The 17,573-nt window shown below is 42.5% G+C and overlaps 1 protein-coding gene across 2 annotated transcripts in view; it reads right to left on the reverse strand.

The window, feature by feature from the left end:
- The window catches only part of LOC130147969 (GTP-binding protein 10-like), a 66,538-nt gene that overhangs the window by 6,598 nt on the left and 42,367 nt on the right, over window positions 1-17,573 (reverse strand). The window contains exons 1-6 of one of the 2 annotated variants that reach the window (XM_056335960.1): window positions 6,129-6,421; window positions 5,385-5,578; window positions 5,204-5,295; window positions 3,967-4,111; window positions 1,342-1,415; window positions 308-360 (exon numbers count right to left, since the gene is read on the reverse strand). In XM_056335960.1, the coding sequence (XP_056191935.1) occupies window positions 308-360; window positions 1,342-1,415; window positions 3,967-4,111; window positions 5,204-5,295; window positions 5,385-5,578; window positions 6,129-6,161 (591 nt within the window). In that variant the 5' untranslated portion in view covers window positions 6,162-6,421. Of the gene's footprint in view, window positions 1-307; window positions 361-1,341; window positions 1,416-3,966; window positions 4,112-5,203; window positions 5,296-5,384; window positions 5,579-6,128; window positions 6,422-17,573 lie in introns of those variants that run through there. The other variant, XM_056335961.1, reaches the window with a different exon arrangement.

The raw sequence follows: 17,573 nt of genomic DNA on the forward strand, positions 1-17,573 counted from the left end.
CAGGATTAGAGACACAGCAATGAGAGAAGCAAAAATGAGAAGCCATTTATTACGTTGGCCTGGAATCAGCTCGACATCATATTACTGTATCTGTCTATAAAGCTCTGTTTTCACTACTGCACAAAACCAGTACTTTCTTCACAACTTTCATTAAGTCCCTGTAACTGTATTTTGGATGTATACATTATAGATACACATATGAAAAAAACCTACAAGTTTAATTTTTCTTTCTGAAATTATGTTAAGCAACATAACTAATCATTATATAGAACTTTATTGAACAACCAGAATAAACTTTTATACCAACCTGCTTATAATCTGCATACATGATCTTTCCTAGTTCAGGCTGTATAGTTGTAACTATGACAAGGGAAAAAGGAGGGGAGGAAAATAACTGGTTTTAACATTTTTAAAATACGTTAATTTAACAAAGCATTTAGATGTTGCAGGACTTTCTCACCTCATATTTAAATGAAACAAATGTTCAGTAGCAAAAGAAAATAAGGCAAATGGGATACTAAGAATCACTGGAAAAGGAATAATGGAAAAGCAAAATGAGAGATGAGACAGCTCAAAAAACCAGTGGTTCACCAAACTTGGCACTGTCTGCAATTCTGTTCCCATCATCCCCAAAAGGGACTAAAGGAGCTAGAGAAGTCTCAGACAAAGATCACTACCTAGATTATGAAATAGCTTCCAAGTAGGGAAAAATAACGAAAGGCAAAGTGAGACAGGACTTCAAACTGAGGAAAAAATATAAAAAGACTTTAGAAAACCAGGAGTAGCACAAGAAAGTCAGTAGGAATTATCAGTACTTGTACTCTTGCTTTTTAATTAAAGAATAATCAGGCAACTAATCCTGATTTATTGATAGAAAAATAACAACATTGTTCTATCCATTTTTCAGTGGGCAGATTCAAACCCAAAATCCTACCCTGTTGCAAGAACAGGTGGTAGCTATTTCCACAGCACACAAGATGTTTATACAACGGAACTTACTTAGTAGTGCATATTCAGTAGACTGAAGGTATTACACACCACAGAGTGTCTCAGATGCAGTAAAACAGGCCGAGACTAAAATAAATGTTATAGAGACCCTGTATCAACAGGCTGAAGCACTATGAGTGTGCACACATGAAAAACTGAGGTGGTTAAAGGAACTGGACACTGAAACACCAAGGTTTTTTTCAGTATTTCTTATAATTAAAAATCTGTGTGACATATTTAGCAGACAACATAGTTATACCCTATTCTTTATTATAAACCTGCAAACCAAGTCAGAGAAAAGACTTCTTGCTCTCATGAAATATTACTGCTCTAAAAATAAGAGTATAAACTTACATGCATAATTTGCAATCTCAGGTTTGGCATGAGAAATCTTGCTTAACACAGATGATTTTCCCGCATTTGGAAACCTAGAAGGAAAGTTAGGATTTATACATTGAATAAACACATATGCGATTCCTGTATATCTTATTACCAAATACACTATATTACCTTAGTCAAATTCAATGCTATCAACTAATTTTTGTAGACTCATTTACTCACCTTTTTTTGTAAGAAAACAACAAGACCCAGATCATTATGATTTTTCTTAATCAATTCTGAACAATTTTTCTAAATCTTCCCAAGATGCCTCCCAAGGATGCAGGCCAGAGAGGTATGTAAATACGCAATACATTTAAGGGAAATCTTTCAATGTAATTCGGACAGCAATACAGCATAAGCATCCAGGTTTCCTTGAATTCAATATTCACATGCTATTGCTAATTTTGTACATTATCTTTACATTCTAAAGATCTCTCACGAAAACACATCTTACCAGACCGATTTACAGTCTTTTGGTACACAAATCATGGCTAATGAAACAGTCTACAACTTAAGTTCCAACGATGTCTATGCTACAGTTTAGCAAATGCAGCAGAGCATATGCGAACTCTGTGAGAGGCTTTGTGCATATAGACACATACCTGCACGATTTGTGTGTTTTTAAGGCAACAAAGTTATATGAGGGATCCTGAAATCAGGACTAACCTGCTTTGTTACCAAGTAAACCAAGAAGAATGCAAGTGAAGCCCTAGGAGCTGGTCTGCACAGACCTGAGTGTTGAAACCTTCTCCCTTTACAAGGGATAGCTACACCTGTATACCACAGCAAAAATGTTCCTTAAGGCGTAAGGTAGTTTTTATAAAAACTTCTTCACAGAATACATCAACAAATTGAAATGGAAACCCAATTTGAAACTGAAATTATATCACATGCCTATTTTAAAGATTAATCTGAGCTGTGAAAGACACAGTAGCTTTGGTCACGATGAAGCTAATGTTGACATCAAAGGATAGACTATAGCCCTTATTCATAGCATCCCGCTCCATAGGGAAGACCACACAAGACTTGTGTTCCAGTCAAATTCACAGATACAGCACACCATTTCAGTGCAACTATGATCAAAGAAAACTGTCTATAGGCAACTGAATGCTGGCCACAAGATACAAAGGCATGTGTCACACAGGGAACCATACACCCTCCACTTGACTATATGCAGAATCATGACCTTTTAACTGGGACAACTAGTAAGAACATGAGTTAATAAAAACCAAGACTAATACTAGATTAAGGGGCTTTATAAAGGGGTTGTATATGGGGCTTTCTTAAACAACAACAAACCCAGAAAAATTCACTTTTGCTATCAAGGGTAGTTCTAATGCGCTCTGATGTTGAAAGGTGCCTTAAAGACATTCTGGAAGGTTATTCTGGTCATCTCCTCAAGTGAGTATTTTGTTTCCACTGAGATACAATATGCTCTTTGAAGTTTAAATTACAATCTATACTACACATCACAGCCTGTACCCAAACTTGATGGGTTTTTCTCAGGTCTATATGTTTTTTACCTGATCAAGCAAACCACTTGTGTCTCTACTGAAGTTAAAATAACAAACACAAAGAGATCAAAGTACAACCATGAACCATCAGAGGCTGATTCATACTCTCAAAAGAAAATAACATGCTCTTCTAATCAATCGATGTTCTTTTCATCAATTTTAAAGGGAAACTGGCAGCTAAAATACAAGCCAAAATGCAAGATTAAAGCACTAGTGTCATAAAACTGCTATGTTTTCACACACTAAAACAAGAAAAAAATCTCTATTGTAATTACTAAAGACCACTTGAAAATTGTATGACTTCAGATAAATCTGCTATTAGCAGGATTATTTCTAATAAGCAAAAAAAGAAAAATGTAGATATAAAACTATGCTGTCTTCAAGTTTCCATTCTTCAATGGTATATACCACTTAGACTATTTCCACATCAAACTCCTTGTCATTTTACATTTCCTATGGTTTTTATTAATAAGGACCACACGGCAGTAGGGGGAGGGTGGTAGTAGATGCTGAGTAGACCTATACCTTTACAACTGTAGTTTGTTGAAAGCTTAAAAAATATATTTTTCTGTATTGTTATAAAGCAGCAACATTGAAATGCAAGAACTACTGTTCTAGTTTGTAATTTATTTCTTTTCAGTGTTCCAGGCTGTTTATTTGGGAGAGTAGGTTACGTAGCCTTTGAAACTCTATAAAACTACTACTGAAAGGATCCGCTTGTGCCAGTACCATAAAGTTGAAGATGCAGTATGTATAGTGTTCTTAGCTCTGTTTTGCACCTCCTACTTACTTAATAAATACTAATACTATTTTGATAATTGCTAAATTAAATTGTATTAAAAATTATATATTACCCTGATTAATGAAGCCTTCACCCACAAAAGCATCACCAACGCTTTCAAAGTTTTTAAATTAGTTTTAATAGGTTTAAACTGTATCTGATTTTTGCAAACTGTAAGTAATTTAAGTGGCAATGCAAATGGTACAGTAAAGCTCATCCTCCAAACTCTCAAATCTCTTTGAAATCCCATTTGAAATTTACTACTTTGTTTTCTAGTATCAGTTCTCAAGCTACAATACTTACCCAACTAAGCCAACATCTGCTATAAGCTTCAAATCAAGACGAACAGTTCGCCTCTGACCTTTGCAAGGCAGGAAGTTTGTGGCCAAAGAGCCTCCAAGACCTCCACGAGCTGCTAGGAGTCTCTCTCCTGCTGCATTAAGCTCTCCTGAAAACAAATTCACTAGTGAAAAAATAATCCCCTGCTGTAGTTCGCTGGCGACTTTCCACTTGAATCTTTATCTGCTGTATGCTTCCTTGCAAAAGGTGCACACTCAGGGTCATGGTATTTTTCCTTCCTTGGAAACAAATGAAAGCAATCACACCCCGTATTCCCCTCTGTCATACAGTTAGCCATTTCAAGAACAGTGCTAAGTACAGGAAGGCATACTATGGTCAAGATGGCAGTTCTGAAGCCTCCAATACTTGAATTCAAGAATGCAAGGAAAAAATCTGCATCAATAGAGATGTGGCTACAGCAAACTCTTCAGATGATCTGTATTTTTTCATTAAGATGCAGGCTATATTATCTCCCTTTGGGTTAGAATGTTAGAACAGTTAAAAAAAAGAGAAAACTGCAACATATGAGTATGTAATTAATGAGTACCTTTAGGCATTGACATGCCTACACCACAAACAGTTCTTGCTGTACATCCAATTTTATTAAATAGGCAAATCAGAGTAATTTGTGAATTTAGTTTGAACTCTGAGCAGTATGAGAAGAAAAACTCTGAGAAACTGCCAAGGAAACACTGGAAGCTAGTCCAAGAGCACTGTATTGAAAGAGATCTTCCTGGTTACTATCAAGTACCACTTTTTTTGAAAGAAGAGTAAAAAACAGGTAAGTATTTTAGATAACCTTAAATGTTGACACTCAGCAAGGATCTTTATCTTTTAAGCAATATCATAATTCAGTAAAGCTGCAGACACTTGCCCGAGCGGACACATAACTTGTAAGATCATCAGTGATTCTGTGAAGGATCAGTATGGATTCCAGCCTTTCAACGCTTGTTTGCAAGGGCAATTTTCTTCCTGCTGCATACAGCGATACAAACCAACTACTACTAATTTCTGGAAGGGGTCCTTGCCTTGCCAACAGCTTCTACAGCGTACTTTTTGTCAACTCTTTGTCCAAACAAAGGAAAACACAGGCGTATTTTGCAAGATGCATAACCTTAGAACACCCCAGCATTATGTCTGATAGATACTATCAATAAATATGACAGTATTTACTAGGTACATTAAAGCAAAAAGTTCTTACCAATCTGCTTGCCATCATCACAAAGAACCGAAATTCCCACAGGCACATGAACTTCACAATCTTTTCCTTTTTCACCTTTTAGTGCTTGAACACTGGGAGAAATTAAACCAGGTTTAGTAACTTAAGATGACACTTTGCTTTCTGGAAAAGACATACACAACAACTTCCATCAGACTCTTACCTGCTGTTGGCTCCTGCTCCTGCTATAAATCGCTTCTGGGGATACCTGTCCCTAATGCTTTTTAAGGTAGTTCTTTCTCGGGCGACAAACCAGACATCACCGCCTCTTCCTCCTTCCCCGCCTAGACGAGGATAACCCATTCCACCAGTTCCTCCTCTCACATAGACCCGTAAGTTGTCTATGAAGTTGCCAAACTAACAAAACAACGGTTTCATATCAGTATTACATTTTGTTTACATTTCGTTTTGTAGAAACGTGTGCATCACTGCTCCGAGAGAACTCTGATGGCAATAACCAAAGTTCAGAAAACGGACATGCAACTCTCCCAACCCTCTCCTAATGAGCCAAACGCCTGGCACGTTCCCCCCGGCTGCGACCCCTGAGGCCCGGCGGAGCGGCCGGCGGGGAGGGGGCGAGGCACGGCCGCTTGGGGCCCGGCGCCCCCGGGCACAGCACGCCACGGCCGCGGCGCCCGCCGCCTCCTGCGGGGCCGCTTCACGGAGCGGCACCGGGGGAGCGCGGGCAGCGCTGTGCCCGCAAGCCGCCGGGGGCCGCGGGTGCGCCCGAGGGAAGGGAAGCGGGCAGCGGCCAGGGACGTGACCGCGGGGCCACCCGCCAGCCCGCCCCGGGGAGGCCGGCACCGGGACCGCGTGTCCCCGCCAGCCCTTGCGCCGCCCGAGCCCTACCCGCACAGGCCTGCTATAACGCGGGGCCCGTCCCGCTCCCCGCGCCGCCCGCACTGACCTTCCGCAGCACCGCCCCCCCACACCGCACCATGGCGGCAGCCGCCGCCTCACGCCCGGGCCCGGCCTGCAGCGGCGGCGGGAGGGACGGGCCCTGAGGCGCGGCGCGGGCGGGCCCGGGCCCGAGGGATCTGTGCGGAAACCACGGGGCAGAAGGGCAGGCGGGCGGTGAGAGCGCCCGGGCCCGCCCGGCTACGGGCTGCGGCAGCGCGGCGTGCAGCGAACAGCCGCCCCCGCTCCGCCCTCAGCGGCCGCCGCCGTGAGAGGCTCGGCGGGGCCCTGTCCCGCGCAGGTGCGCACGCGCGGCCCTTCCCGCCCGCGGCCGTGCCCTGGCGGGGCGGGGCCGTGGGCTGTGCCCGGGCGGGGCGGGGCGGGGCAGGGCGGGGCCGTGCCCGGGCGGGGCGGGGCGGGGCGGGGCCGGGCGGGGCCGTGGGCGCGGCAAGGGCCGGGCCCGGCTCGCGCCCACCTGCGGGCTCCGCTCCCGCCCCGCCCGCCCTCCGCCCATTCCCGGCCGCCCCGCGCTGTAGGGCCCGTCGGGGCGAGGGTGGCCCGGGGGCAGCGGCGGGGAGCCGGGCCCCAGCTAGCGGAGCCGCCAGGCCTGTGCCAGCCTAAACGATTCCATGAATCCACGATGTGCGGTCTCCAGCAGCGCGCTCTCCCGGGGAGCTGAGTGCCCACGAGTGACCTGTTGGCTTTGCGCAGGCGGTTGGGCCCCGTAAGGCTTGCCGGTCACATTGCGAACGTGCAGTCCCTCAAGAAATCGGGACCTGACTTCTAAACGATGCTAATTGTAAGGCTAAGGAACACCGTGTTGAAAGTACATGGCTTTGATAAGGCTTACAGCGCTGTGCGTCTTGTAAATGGTCACAGATGAGAAATTATTTTGTAAATCACGTTAGTAAGGTCAGAAGGGTAAAACTGGGGAAGAAATGCCCTCACGTTAGTTCTTTCACAATTCTTTATTTTGTAGGTAAGTAGTTTCCAGACATTTTGAGCGTATTTTCAGTGGGGATTTTTAAAAGCACAAATCCTCATGAAAAATAAGTACACTTCTGATCCTGACAGCCTTTCCACAAGCTCATACATTGCCAGTTGCACTTAGCTACTTGAGAAGAATCATTACCATTTAGAGTAATTTAATACTAGAAATATGTTCAACAATGGATTTTATCTGTTAGATAATTAAAACAGTTTAGAAAACAGTGGTGTGCCATATACATGCTAAATGGCCCCACGGAACATGTAAGCAGTATCCAGGGTGTATCACAACATGTGAGTGTTGTCCAGTGCCATTTTAAGAATGTAAATTTGGTTTGTTTGGTTGGTTGGTCATAGTTGCTTCATGGCCTAGGACACAAGATTTGGAAACTGGATTTGCAAACATTTGCAAAATAATAGTTACCTGTTTTGATTCTTCTGCATATTATTGTTTGGTCTTAATGTTTGCTGTAATTTTGCTTTATTTTGTACACTGTAAAAGTTAGGGCAAACCTACATTTAAAAGACCTACCTATATATAGTTCTATGTAGTCGTTGGTTAATTAGGGCAAAGGAACCTTCAATGTGCTAAAATTTTAGACATAAATTAGGAAAATAATTATTTTTATAAGTTGCTGCGGGCATTTCGGGCGAGCGGGAGTCAGATTCAAATACTCACAGAGTTCAAGATCTGATCCGTTTATTGTACAAACCAGGTAGACTTTTATAAGGCATTCTATAAGCGTGCAATAATGTGGTTGGCTATTTTACAAGCGTATAATATTATGATTGGTTAACAATTGTTTACTGGGAAGATTTCTGTTTCTGCTTTCTCTGGCACGTAGGCTCCTTTCTGCGGTTTCCCAGCTCCTCTTATCACGTCCCGTTGGCCTTGCTTTTGAGCAAACATCTGCAATTTGCTCCTTTTTCTTCATCCCACTGTTCTGGCCGTAACCTCGTCTTATTTCTTCAGTATTTTTCCACTTGCTTCAGAGTTCAGTATAATCATTCAATACAGCAAGAGCCCCAACACCTCCCCCTTTCTTTTTAAATACAGCATTAATACTGCGTTCCACACAGCTCTGAAAACATTGTAAAAGGCAAGGCACTAAAAGTAACAAAAGAATAACAAACAACAATAATTGTAAGGCCTCGTTTATACCTGAAAAAGTAGGGGCATGTGTCCCAGTAAGAAGGGAAAAAACCGCCGGAACCAAAACGTAAGATTCTATACCGACAGGGTGGACACAGCCAAGAGTGTAAAGCCTTTCGCCTATATACTTCAACTTTTTTACAATATTCACGATACAGGGTAACTCTTGAATTACAAGAAGTAGCACATATAGGACAAGAGTTCTCTGTTTTTATCGGTCCTTGTCCGAAAAGATCCTGCAACGCATGCACGATACGATTATAGTGTAACAAAGACAATTCACCAGAGGGTAATTGACATTGTATCTCTCGAGGCAACTGCTATAAGATGGGCAGAATAATGTATGTTAACTTATTTACAAACCGCTTTTCTTCATCTGGTCGTGGTGGTCGGAATAACTGTTCTCAATGCCGGGTCCACTGTACCCACTGATCCCTCCTGTCCATTTAGGAATCAATCTTGTTGTAATTACCCTGCTCTTTCTTTTCAGTGGGTCGATTTTCAATCCACGGGCGAACCCATTTTGCCGGAATCCACTTAGTCACTGCCCCTGTGGAGATACATGCATAACCCCGACCCCACGTTAATAAATTATGAGGCCCTGACCAACAATTTGAGACAGGGTCAAATACCTGGACAGCTATGTCACGAGTCGAAAAATCGTTGGAATTATTAGAAAAGTGATAGAAAATCGGCTGTTCAGTACATTCCGTTCTGGGGTTCAACCAGTTCAGTACATAGCATGCTTTTGCCACTATTACATGAGGACTCTTCTCCCCCTCTTTTCGAAAAACAGACAGATAATGTTTTAATGATTGATGGGCACGTTCAATAATTGCTTGACCACCAGCATTATATGGAATTCCGGTAACGTGCTTCACCTGCCAGTGCAGCAAAAAGGTCTTTACTCGGGCACTAAGATATGCAGGGGCATTATCTGTTTTCACCATATCTGGGTGGCCCAACACAGCCATGGCTGACGTCCAATGCTGAATACAGGCAACAGCATTGGTAGACTTATGAGCAGTCGCCCAAATAGCTTTCGAGCAGGTATCAATTGTGACATGGACGTATTTAAGTACTCCAAATGGAGTGAATTCTGTGACATCAGTTTGCCAGATTTGTCGAGGTTGTAACCCCCTAGGATTTGTACCTTCCTGTTGAAGAGGTGTTAGCCTGGCACAATCAGGACAGGCCGCTATGACAGTCCTAGCGTCCTGACGAGACAGGCCAAACTGTTTTTGGAGAGACCGAGCGGATTGGTGAAAAAAGGCATGTGACTCTGTTGCTTGTTTTAAAGGGGAATTTTGTAATACTGGGGATGCCACCTGAGTGTCTATATAAGCATTGCCTTCCGATAAAACACCAGGTAAATCTAGATGACTTCTAATATGTGTAACCCACCAAGGAACTTGTCTAAAATTTATTTCATTCCACATCTGAATAACCAGGGCCATAAGTCTGTTATTTATAAAAGACCCTAAAAGGGAACGCGAAAGACGTGAAACTATTCCAACAACATATTTAGAATCGCTTACAATATTAAGAGGGACATTGCGAAATTCCTGAAACACCATTAATACCGCTTTTAATTCCAAAATTTGAACCGAACCTTCCATTTGTTCTATATGAGAAATCCAATTGTTCCTGTCATCCTTATAGGCATAACCACATTTTTGAGTTTTGCTGCTAGCGTCGGTAAAAACCGTAAGTGCATTTTTTATAGGATTTTGTTGCTGTAAAGATTTTTCCTCCAATACTAAGGAAGTTTTGAATAAGGGGTGATTGGGATAATGATTATCTAATTGAATACCTAGGGTCGCCACAGCAAAACACTCAGAAATCTGAATCCACCAGTTAGCCAAGGACAAATTTTTCACAGGTAAAATAATTTTTTCAGGGTCACATCCTGCAAGAGTACGCAAACGTTCTCGTGCCTTCAGCAATAACTGTCCTACTGCATCCGCTCTAGTAGTAACTGTGGTTTTTAAGGTGTTACTGTGGAAAACCCATTCTAACAAAATCATAGATCGATCGACAGGCAATTGTGCTATTATAGCCACAATTTCTGTGTCTTGGTTATACACGAGTAGGGTAAATGGACAATTCAATAATCGCCTGTCCACTCCGGCATTTTGAATTTTCTGTGTAATTTTTTCTAGGGCTTTTTCAGCTTCAGGTGAAAGAGATCTGGGATCAGCGGGTGATGAGCTACCCTTCAATAACGCGAATAAAGGAGCCAAATCCGTATTGGCAATACCACAAAAAGTTCTTAACCATTGAATGTCTCCGACTAGCTTCTGGACATCGTTAACGTTTTTTATATTTGGGACACTAACAATTTTTTGTGGCTGAATTCTTGTTTCTGAGATGCGCAAGCCAAGATAATTCCAGGGCGCTAATTTTTATACCTTTTCTTTTGCTATAACCAATCCAAAAGTATGTAGACACTGTATAAGTTCCTGTTGTTTTTCATGGGCTAGTGTGTAAGGGCTGGCTATTAAAAGATCATCCATATAATGATAGGTAATGAGGTTAGGATTATTTTCTCTCCAGGATTGTAAAGCTAAATCCACAAACCACTGACATATTGTTGGGGAGTTTTTCATACCCTGAGGTAGTACAACCCACTCATACCTTTTTGCTGGAGCGGCACGGTTTATAGCTGGTACTGTGAATGCAAATTTTTCACAATCATCTTCATGCAGGGGAATAGTGAAAAAACAATCTTTTAAATCAATAATTAATAGGTCCCAATTTTGTGGTAACATAGCGGGAGAAGGCAGTCCAGGCTGAAGGGCACCCATGTCAACCATTTTTTCATTTATTGCTCTTAAATCATGTAATAATCTCCATTTCCCTGATTTCTTTTGAATTGTAAAAATGGGTGTATTCCATGGGCTAACAGAAGGTCTGATATGACCTAAATCCAATTGTTCTTGGACTAATTCTTGAATGTGTTGCAGCTTCTCTTGAGGTAAGGGCCATTGATCAACCCATACAGGAGTTTCTGATTTCCATTTTAATTTTAAAGTTGGGCGAGAGCTGCTATCAATGGCCCCAATCAAAAATCTGTAGAGATTCTCATTCCCCATTGGGAGAGTACATCCCTACCTAACAAGGACAATGATGTATGTAGGACATATGGTTTTACCCATGCTTGATGTCCTTCTTGATCCGTGAAAAGAATGAAGTTTTTACTGACCTGTGTCAGACGACTTCCCCCAATGCCTGAAATGGTTGAACCCGCACTATCTAATTCCCACATGGTAGGCCAAACTGAGAAAGGAAGAACAGTAACATCAGCGCCAGTATCAATCTTCATCGAAACATTAGGAAGAATTACACCTTGTGGACCAGATATCTTAACATTACATTTTGGCCGTTCGGCACCAACAAGTTGACAAAAGGCAATATTAGGCATACCCGTTGAGCCAAATGCACCTCGACCCCTGTCCTTTTCTCCTTTTTTAGGGACAGTAGCTTGGAATGGAATGAGCTGTGCAATAGTGCTTCCTGCTGGAATATGAACAGGTGGAGAAAAAACTTTTACCATAATTCCAATAGGTCCGGTATAATCGGCATCAATGCAACCAGGAAGAACAAAAATCCCCTTTTTTGACGCAGAAGAGCGTCCTATAAGGAGTGCAGATAAACCATAACCCAAAGGGCCACTAACTGTAGAAGGAAGTACATGTACTTTGTCATCGGTAATATTTATGGGTTCTGCCACGGCCAGATCGACTCCTGCACTTCCTCTGGTGGCTGAACACAGCTCACCAAGGCAGCCATGAACTTTGTTGGGTTCTGGGGATATTTCTTGGCCGCGTCCCTCAGAACGCGGCTGTTCCCGTTTCCCGGAACAGAAAGGGGTGTACCATCTTTTTTAAATTTTGAGCGACAATCGGCCGCTTTATGACCAAATTTTTGACAACGCAAACAATTTCCATTCAACAAAGACTTTTCTCCTAGATTCTTTTTGCAGTCACGTTTAAAGTGACCTTCCTGTCCACATTGATAACATTTTGGCCTAGATCCCCGATCCCCTCGGCTGTGCACTTTGTTGTTGTTTAGAGCTACTGCTAGAGCATTGGCATGTATTTTTGCCTTGGCCTCTTCCTCAACCAAAGGAGCCCTTGCGCATGCCTCTATCATCTGAGTGATGGATGCCCCAGGGGGTAAGGATGCTATAAGTTCTTTACAAGTGGCATTTGCATTTTGTACAGCGATTTCTTTAGTCAAAATAATTTTGAGATCTGGAGTGACGTTAGGAGCATTATCAATGGCCTCTCTTAACTTGTCAACAAAACTAAAAAAGGATTCATTAGGTTTTTGCAAAATTTTTGTATATGGTAAGGTTGGCGTATGCAATTGAGGTAGCGCCAAGAAAGCTGCTAACCCAGCTTGTTTCGATTGTTGTAATACTCTGGTATGTAACGCTGCTTGTGCAGCTCCATCACGATAAGGACCCGTACCCATTAAGGCATCTAACGGCGCTACTCGTAAAGGATCCCCTTGTGGCAAATGAATATTATCTATAAGTTTCAACTCTAGATTTTCCTGCCACTTTGCTAACCAAAGCATGAATGTTGTTGGAGATAGGATAAGCTCCATAACTGCTCTTAAGTCGGCTGGCACCAACTCAGTATACTTAATTAAGGCTGTTACCTGATTTCTCACTAGCTTATTATTATGACCATATTGCATTATAGCTTTTTGAATACCCTGCACCAATTTCCAATCCAGGGGTTCCCATGTCGGTTGACCCTGACGCAACACTACAGGGGCAGCTAATGGGGTAAACGAAAAATCCCCTTCTATGCTACAATTCTCTACCAGGCCCCTGTATCGCCTTCGAGGATCAAAATTAGGGTCTATAGGTACCGCGCACGCATCCCATTCAATTTTATCCCCCAGAGCCTCTAACCCCTCAATTATAGCCTTATGGGCACTTTTATACGCTTTTTTAACATCTTTCTTTTTAGAGTCCTTGTCGAGTCTCTCCATATGATGTAATAGGTCGGACATCTTCTTTTCCTGCTCTCGCAGCTGTTTCCGTAATGCCGAATAAGGCGTCGGTGCTCCCTCCTCATCACTACTGTAAAGACTGCCACTTTCGGGAGGTAAAGGAGGCAGATTGTTAAACGGTTCAGGCTCAGTCTCCGTTTCCTCCTTAAGAGGAGCTGTGGGCTGTGTTGTTCCCATCCCAGCAGACTTACAGCCAGTTACCGGTACTAATGTCTGTCTGCCGCTTGCCGTTTGTTCCTTTTCAGGACACCAGGGTGGCAGTTCATCATCTAATCCCCACGCTATTCGTTCAGCAGTAGTCAGTACTGGATAAGCTTTGGATGTATAATCGGGGGGATTTTCACACGGAGGCTGTCCCTCTGGCTCTTCCTCCGACTGAGCAGCAGGATCGCCGGGAGACCGCACTGCAGCTTTAACAGCTGCAGCGACTTGCGCCTCACCGTGTAACTGCGCGACCATACCCCGTACCGCTCGATACGTGCGAGCCAAAGTCTTTACCCCCTTAGTCCCAACTTGCACAGATTCCCATAAGTCCTCTCCTACTTTCTTCCATGTTTCATTATTATATACATCTTGCGTAGAAGCAAGGTAACCACGGCGGCGACTCCAACATAGCAGATCAACTACTGCCTGCCGTGAGACTGGCGTTTCAGTTTTTTCTGCCAGTTTCATCAAATTGTCTACGATTGCTTTTTCCACCACTGATGCAGTGATTCCCATCCTGCTTAAATTCCCTGACTCACCGGTCAGCCGTGCACGTTCCGCCTTTCTTCGGGCGCCCAGCTCTCTCTCCGCTGGCAGCAGGATCCTCGCCGGCTCCGCAGCTTGTAACACGATCCTTAATGAATCTTCCTGACTTTTAACCGATCCTGTCGACCCTCATCGGATCGTCGGGGTCACCAGATGCTGCGGGCATTTCGGGCGAGCGGGAGTCAGATTCAAATACTCACAGAGTTCAAGATCTGATCCGTTTATTGTACAAACCAGGTAGACTTTTATAAGGCATTCTATAAGCGTGCAATAATGTGGTTGGCTATTTTACAAGCGTATAATAATATGATTGGTTAACAATTGTTTACTGGGAAGATTTCTGTTTCTGCTTTCTCTGGCACGTAGGCTCCTTTCTGCGGTTTCCCAGCTCCTCTTATCACGTCCCGTTGGCCTTGCTTTTGAGCAAACATCTGCAATTTGCTCCTTTTTCTTCATCCCACTGTTCTGGCCGTAACCTCGTCTTATTTCTTCAGTATTTTTCCACTTGCTTCAGAGTTCAGTATAATCATTCAATACAGCAAGAGCCCCAACAATAAGTAGTCAGGGAAGAATGAATAAAAAATCCAAATTCCTAATCCCATGCTTTTCAGTTGACCCACACTTCTCTCTGACTTACAAAAGCAAACTGTTTACTTTGCAACTGGGCTGCTCAGAAGAAGGTACAGAAGAAGAGTGGCTGTCATTCAGAACGATTATTTCTGATGGTCTTCATGAATGAATAAAATAGTAGCGTACTTCAATTGAATACAATTTTACAAGATACCACCGTATGAAATGTTTTTGTGTGTGTGTGTCTGAAGTGTCATATTCCATGGGATTTTTTAGTAATATTTTTAGAAGGCCTTAGTCCCCTTTATGAACCTTTTCTTTCCACCTACATGTACAGAAAAAGTAGGTTCGAAAGCTTTTCACTCTGCTATTACTAACCCGTTTTTTCCACTGTTCCATGTTATTTTTACTATTCAACTACATATTCTGTTTCAGCTAAAAATACTTTTAATTTCTACCAACAGGACATGCTTGTATCATGCTGTTACAGAATTTTTAGAGCATGAGATTTTTCAGTGATACAGATGGGAGAACAGGAGAAGACGTGACTGTTATCTAGTGAGTCTACAATCCCTCGGATTCAAAGTATCCCCTTCCTCAGTGACAAAGCAGTTTCACCACGTGGAGAGATGCAAGATGGATCACGTGAATGGCAGAGCAGAAACTGTTAGAGCAGCAAACCCTGCAAAACTCCATGTCATTCTTTCAGATCGTGGGGACTACATCTGCAGTTCTGAAATAGCTGGTGTGTAAAATCTACCAGCGAGTGTTTTGAACAGATCTATTAAGAATGTTATGACTGGAAAATAGCAAACATGGGTCTGGCCTTGTACTTGAGGCATTTAACTGAGGGGTCCTTGCTGAGGGGCTTGTTGACTGAGACTCTTTCTGTACTCGGTGGCAAGAGGTCTCTCCAGAAGACAAGCCACATCATGAATGGCTCCCTGTGGATCCCTGTCTCTCTCTGTCAAGTCTTTGAAGTTAGGTGGGCTGAACTTGGACTGTAATTGCTTATCGTTGAAAAAGAAGTGACCTAGCTTGCAGGGGAACGAAGACAGTGGGTTGATTGACGTTGATAATACGCAGCTGTGGCCTTGCTTTGACCATGTGCAGCTATGATCCTACAGCAAAGTGGTTAAATAGCTCTGAGGAGTGTGAGAGAGAAACCCATACGAAACAGAGTCAAAGAGGAGTGTGGTCTGGCCTCTGAAGGATGGCAAAACAGCATGGATAGTAGAGTTTGACCGATGGTAAAGCTTTTTGCTGCTTGCTATTTTGTCTTGTGTTATTTCCTGACCGCTGTAACTTAATTGCAATACTAGCTAACCACAGACCCCAAAGCCTCATCTCAGTCTCATGCAAAGCTTTGGAAAAGCTCAGATTTTCTATAATAATACCCTATTGATAAACCTTTGATTTGGTATCACCCAGGAAGGAATGAGAATGTGGGGGTTAGGATGATAGATGTCATAAAGTGAGATAGCCACAAATAAGGTTGAAAAGGAAGATGTCAGGCTTAAAGTGTTGGCTTTAGGGTTATCTTATTCGATACAATTTTATCAAATCTCCTACAAAAAGTAAGAGCATTCTGATGAAGTTTGGTAAAGATAAATACTTCGGAATCTGTGTAAGTACAGAGAGTATCTCAGGAGGTGTATTTAATTTGAAGTGGGGAGGTATTAATGTCATTTTTTAGGGCCCTGATTAAATCTCACTTGGGGTACTATGAAAACTTCTGGTTAATTGTTCTACAGCTGAGCTAAGGTTGAACTGAAAGAGGGAAAGAGGGAGGTTAGGTGCATCATCAGGGAGCTTGAGAGCCTTTTGTACAAACAGTTTTTAGGATGGCTAAGCTTGTTTACCTCAATAAAACAAAAACAGAGGAGATATGAGTGCTGTCTATAAATATATCAGGCAAGTAAACATGAAGGATTTAAACCATTAAATTTGCAGGGCAATGTTGACACAAGTACAAACAGATATGTACTATTCATTAATATATCTGACGATTAGAAGAATGTTTCTAGTCATTACAATGATCAAATTTTGAAGCAGCTTTGCTGTGGAATTAGTGGGAGCAAAAATATACCTGCTTTTAACATGGGGCTTGATAAATTTATGAGACAATTATACAACAGAGCTTTCCATAGTGGCAGGGAACTAGGCCCTATCATTCAGGTGGACCTTTCTGTTCTGTGTTACCATGCCAATTCATATACAAACAGCAGAACATTTTGTCCAGATTTATGGTTCGTAATGTGGGAAGGACTTGTCAGTCCAATCTGAATAGTAGGCAAGATTCAGAAATCTTTATATATGCAAAAGTTAGGTTGTGCTACTGTGACTTCAGTAAAGCATATGATGTTGGCATTAGATAGGAAAGAATAGAAAAAAGGAGATGAGCAAAAGAACTTTTAAGTGAGACAAAAAAAGTGCAGGGAAGTTGCAGATGGCAAGGAGGTTATCAGCAAAGTTCTTAAAGGATCAAGTCATAGGCCCTGAGCTCTCCTTGGATACCGATACAAGTATAGGCCAAATTACCTCCTGTTTTCGTGCTTTGTTCTGTTTTTGTGGTGCAAACAGTTTGAATGTAGTCCTGTTGAATTGTTGTGACTGAGAGCAGCTGGGTCTGTAGCTTGTTGACTTATCAAAGCCTTATATTCAGTGTGCTGAACTTCCTTAACACACAGCAAGAGGTCCGGTCCAACAACAGGCTAATGTGTAGACTGGTTCAGAGATGCTAGAACTACTAATGTTAATTCAACTCAAGTAATCAGTCCAAACTCAACCTTGAAAAAGAGAAAGACAGAAAAACTAGTCTCCTATGTATGCTTGAGTTGAAGGTGTTAAATCTGTTGACATAATACTAGATTTATTTCAGCACTGAGCAAGCCCCTGCCAACAACTCATACCAGCAGGGAAATGAGCAACATTTAATTTGAAATGTGCCATTTTGCATTCTCTGGA

Source organism: Falco biarmicus, chromosome 4, assembly GCF_023638135.1.
Source record: "Falco biarmicus isolate bFalBia1 chromosome 4, bFalBia1.pri, whole genome shotgun sequence".
NCBI classification, from domain to species: Eukaryota; Metazoa; Chordata; class Aves; order Falconiformes; family Falconidae; genus Falco; species Falco biarmicus.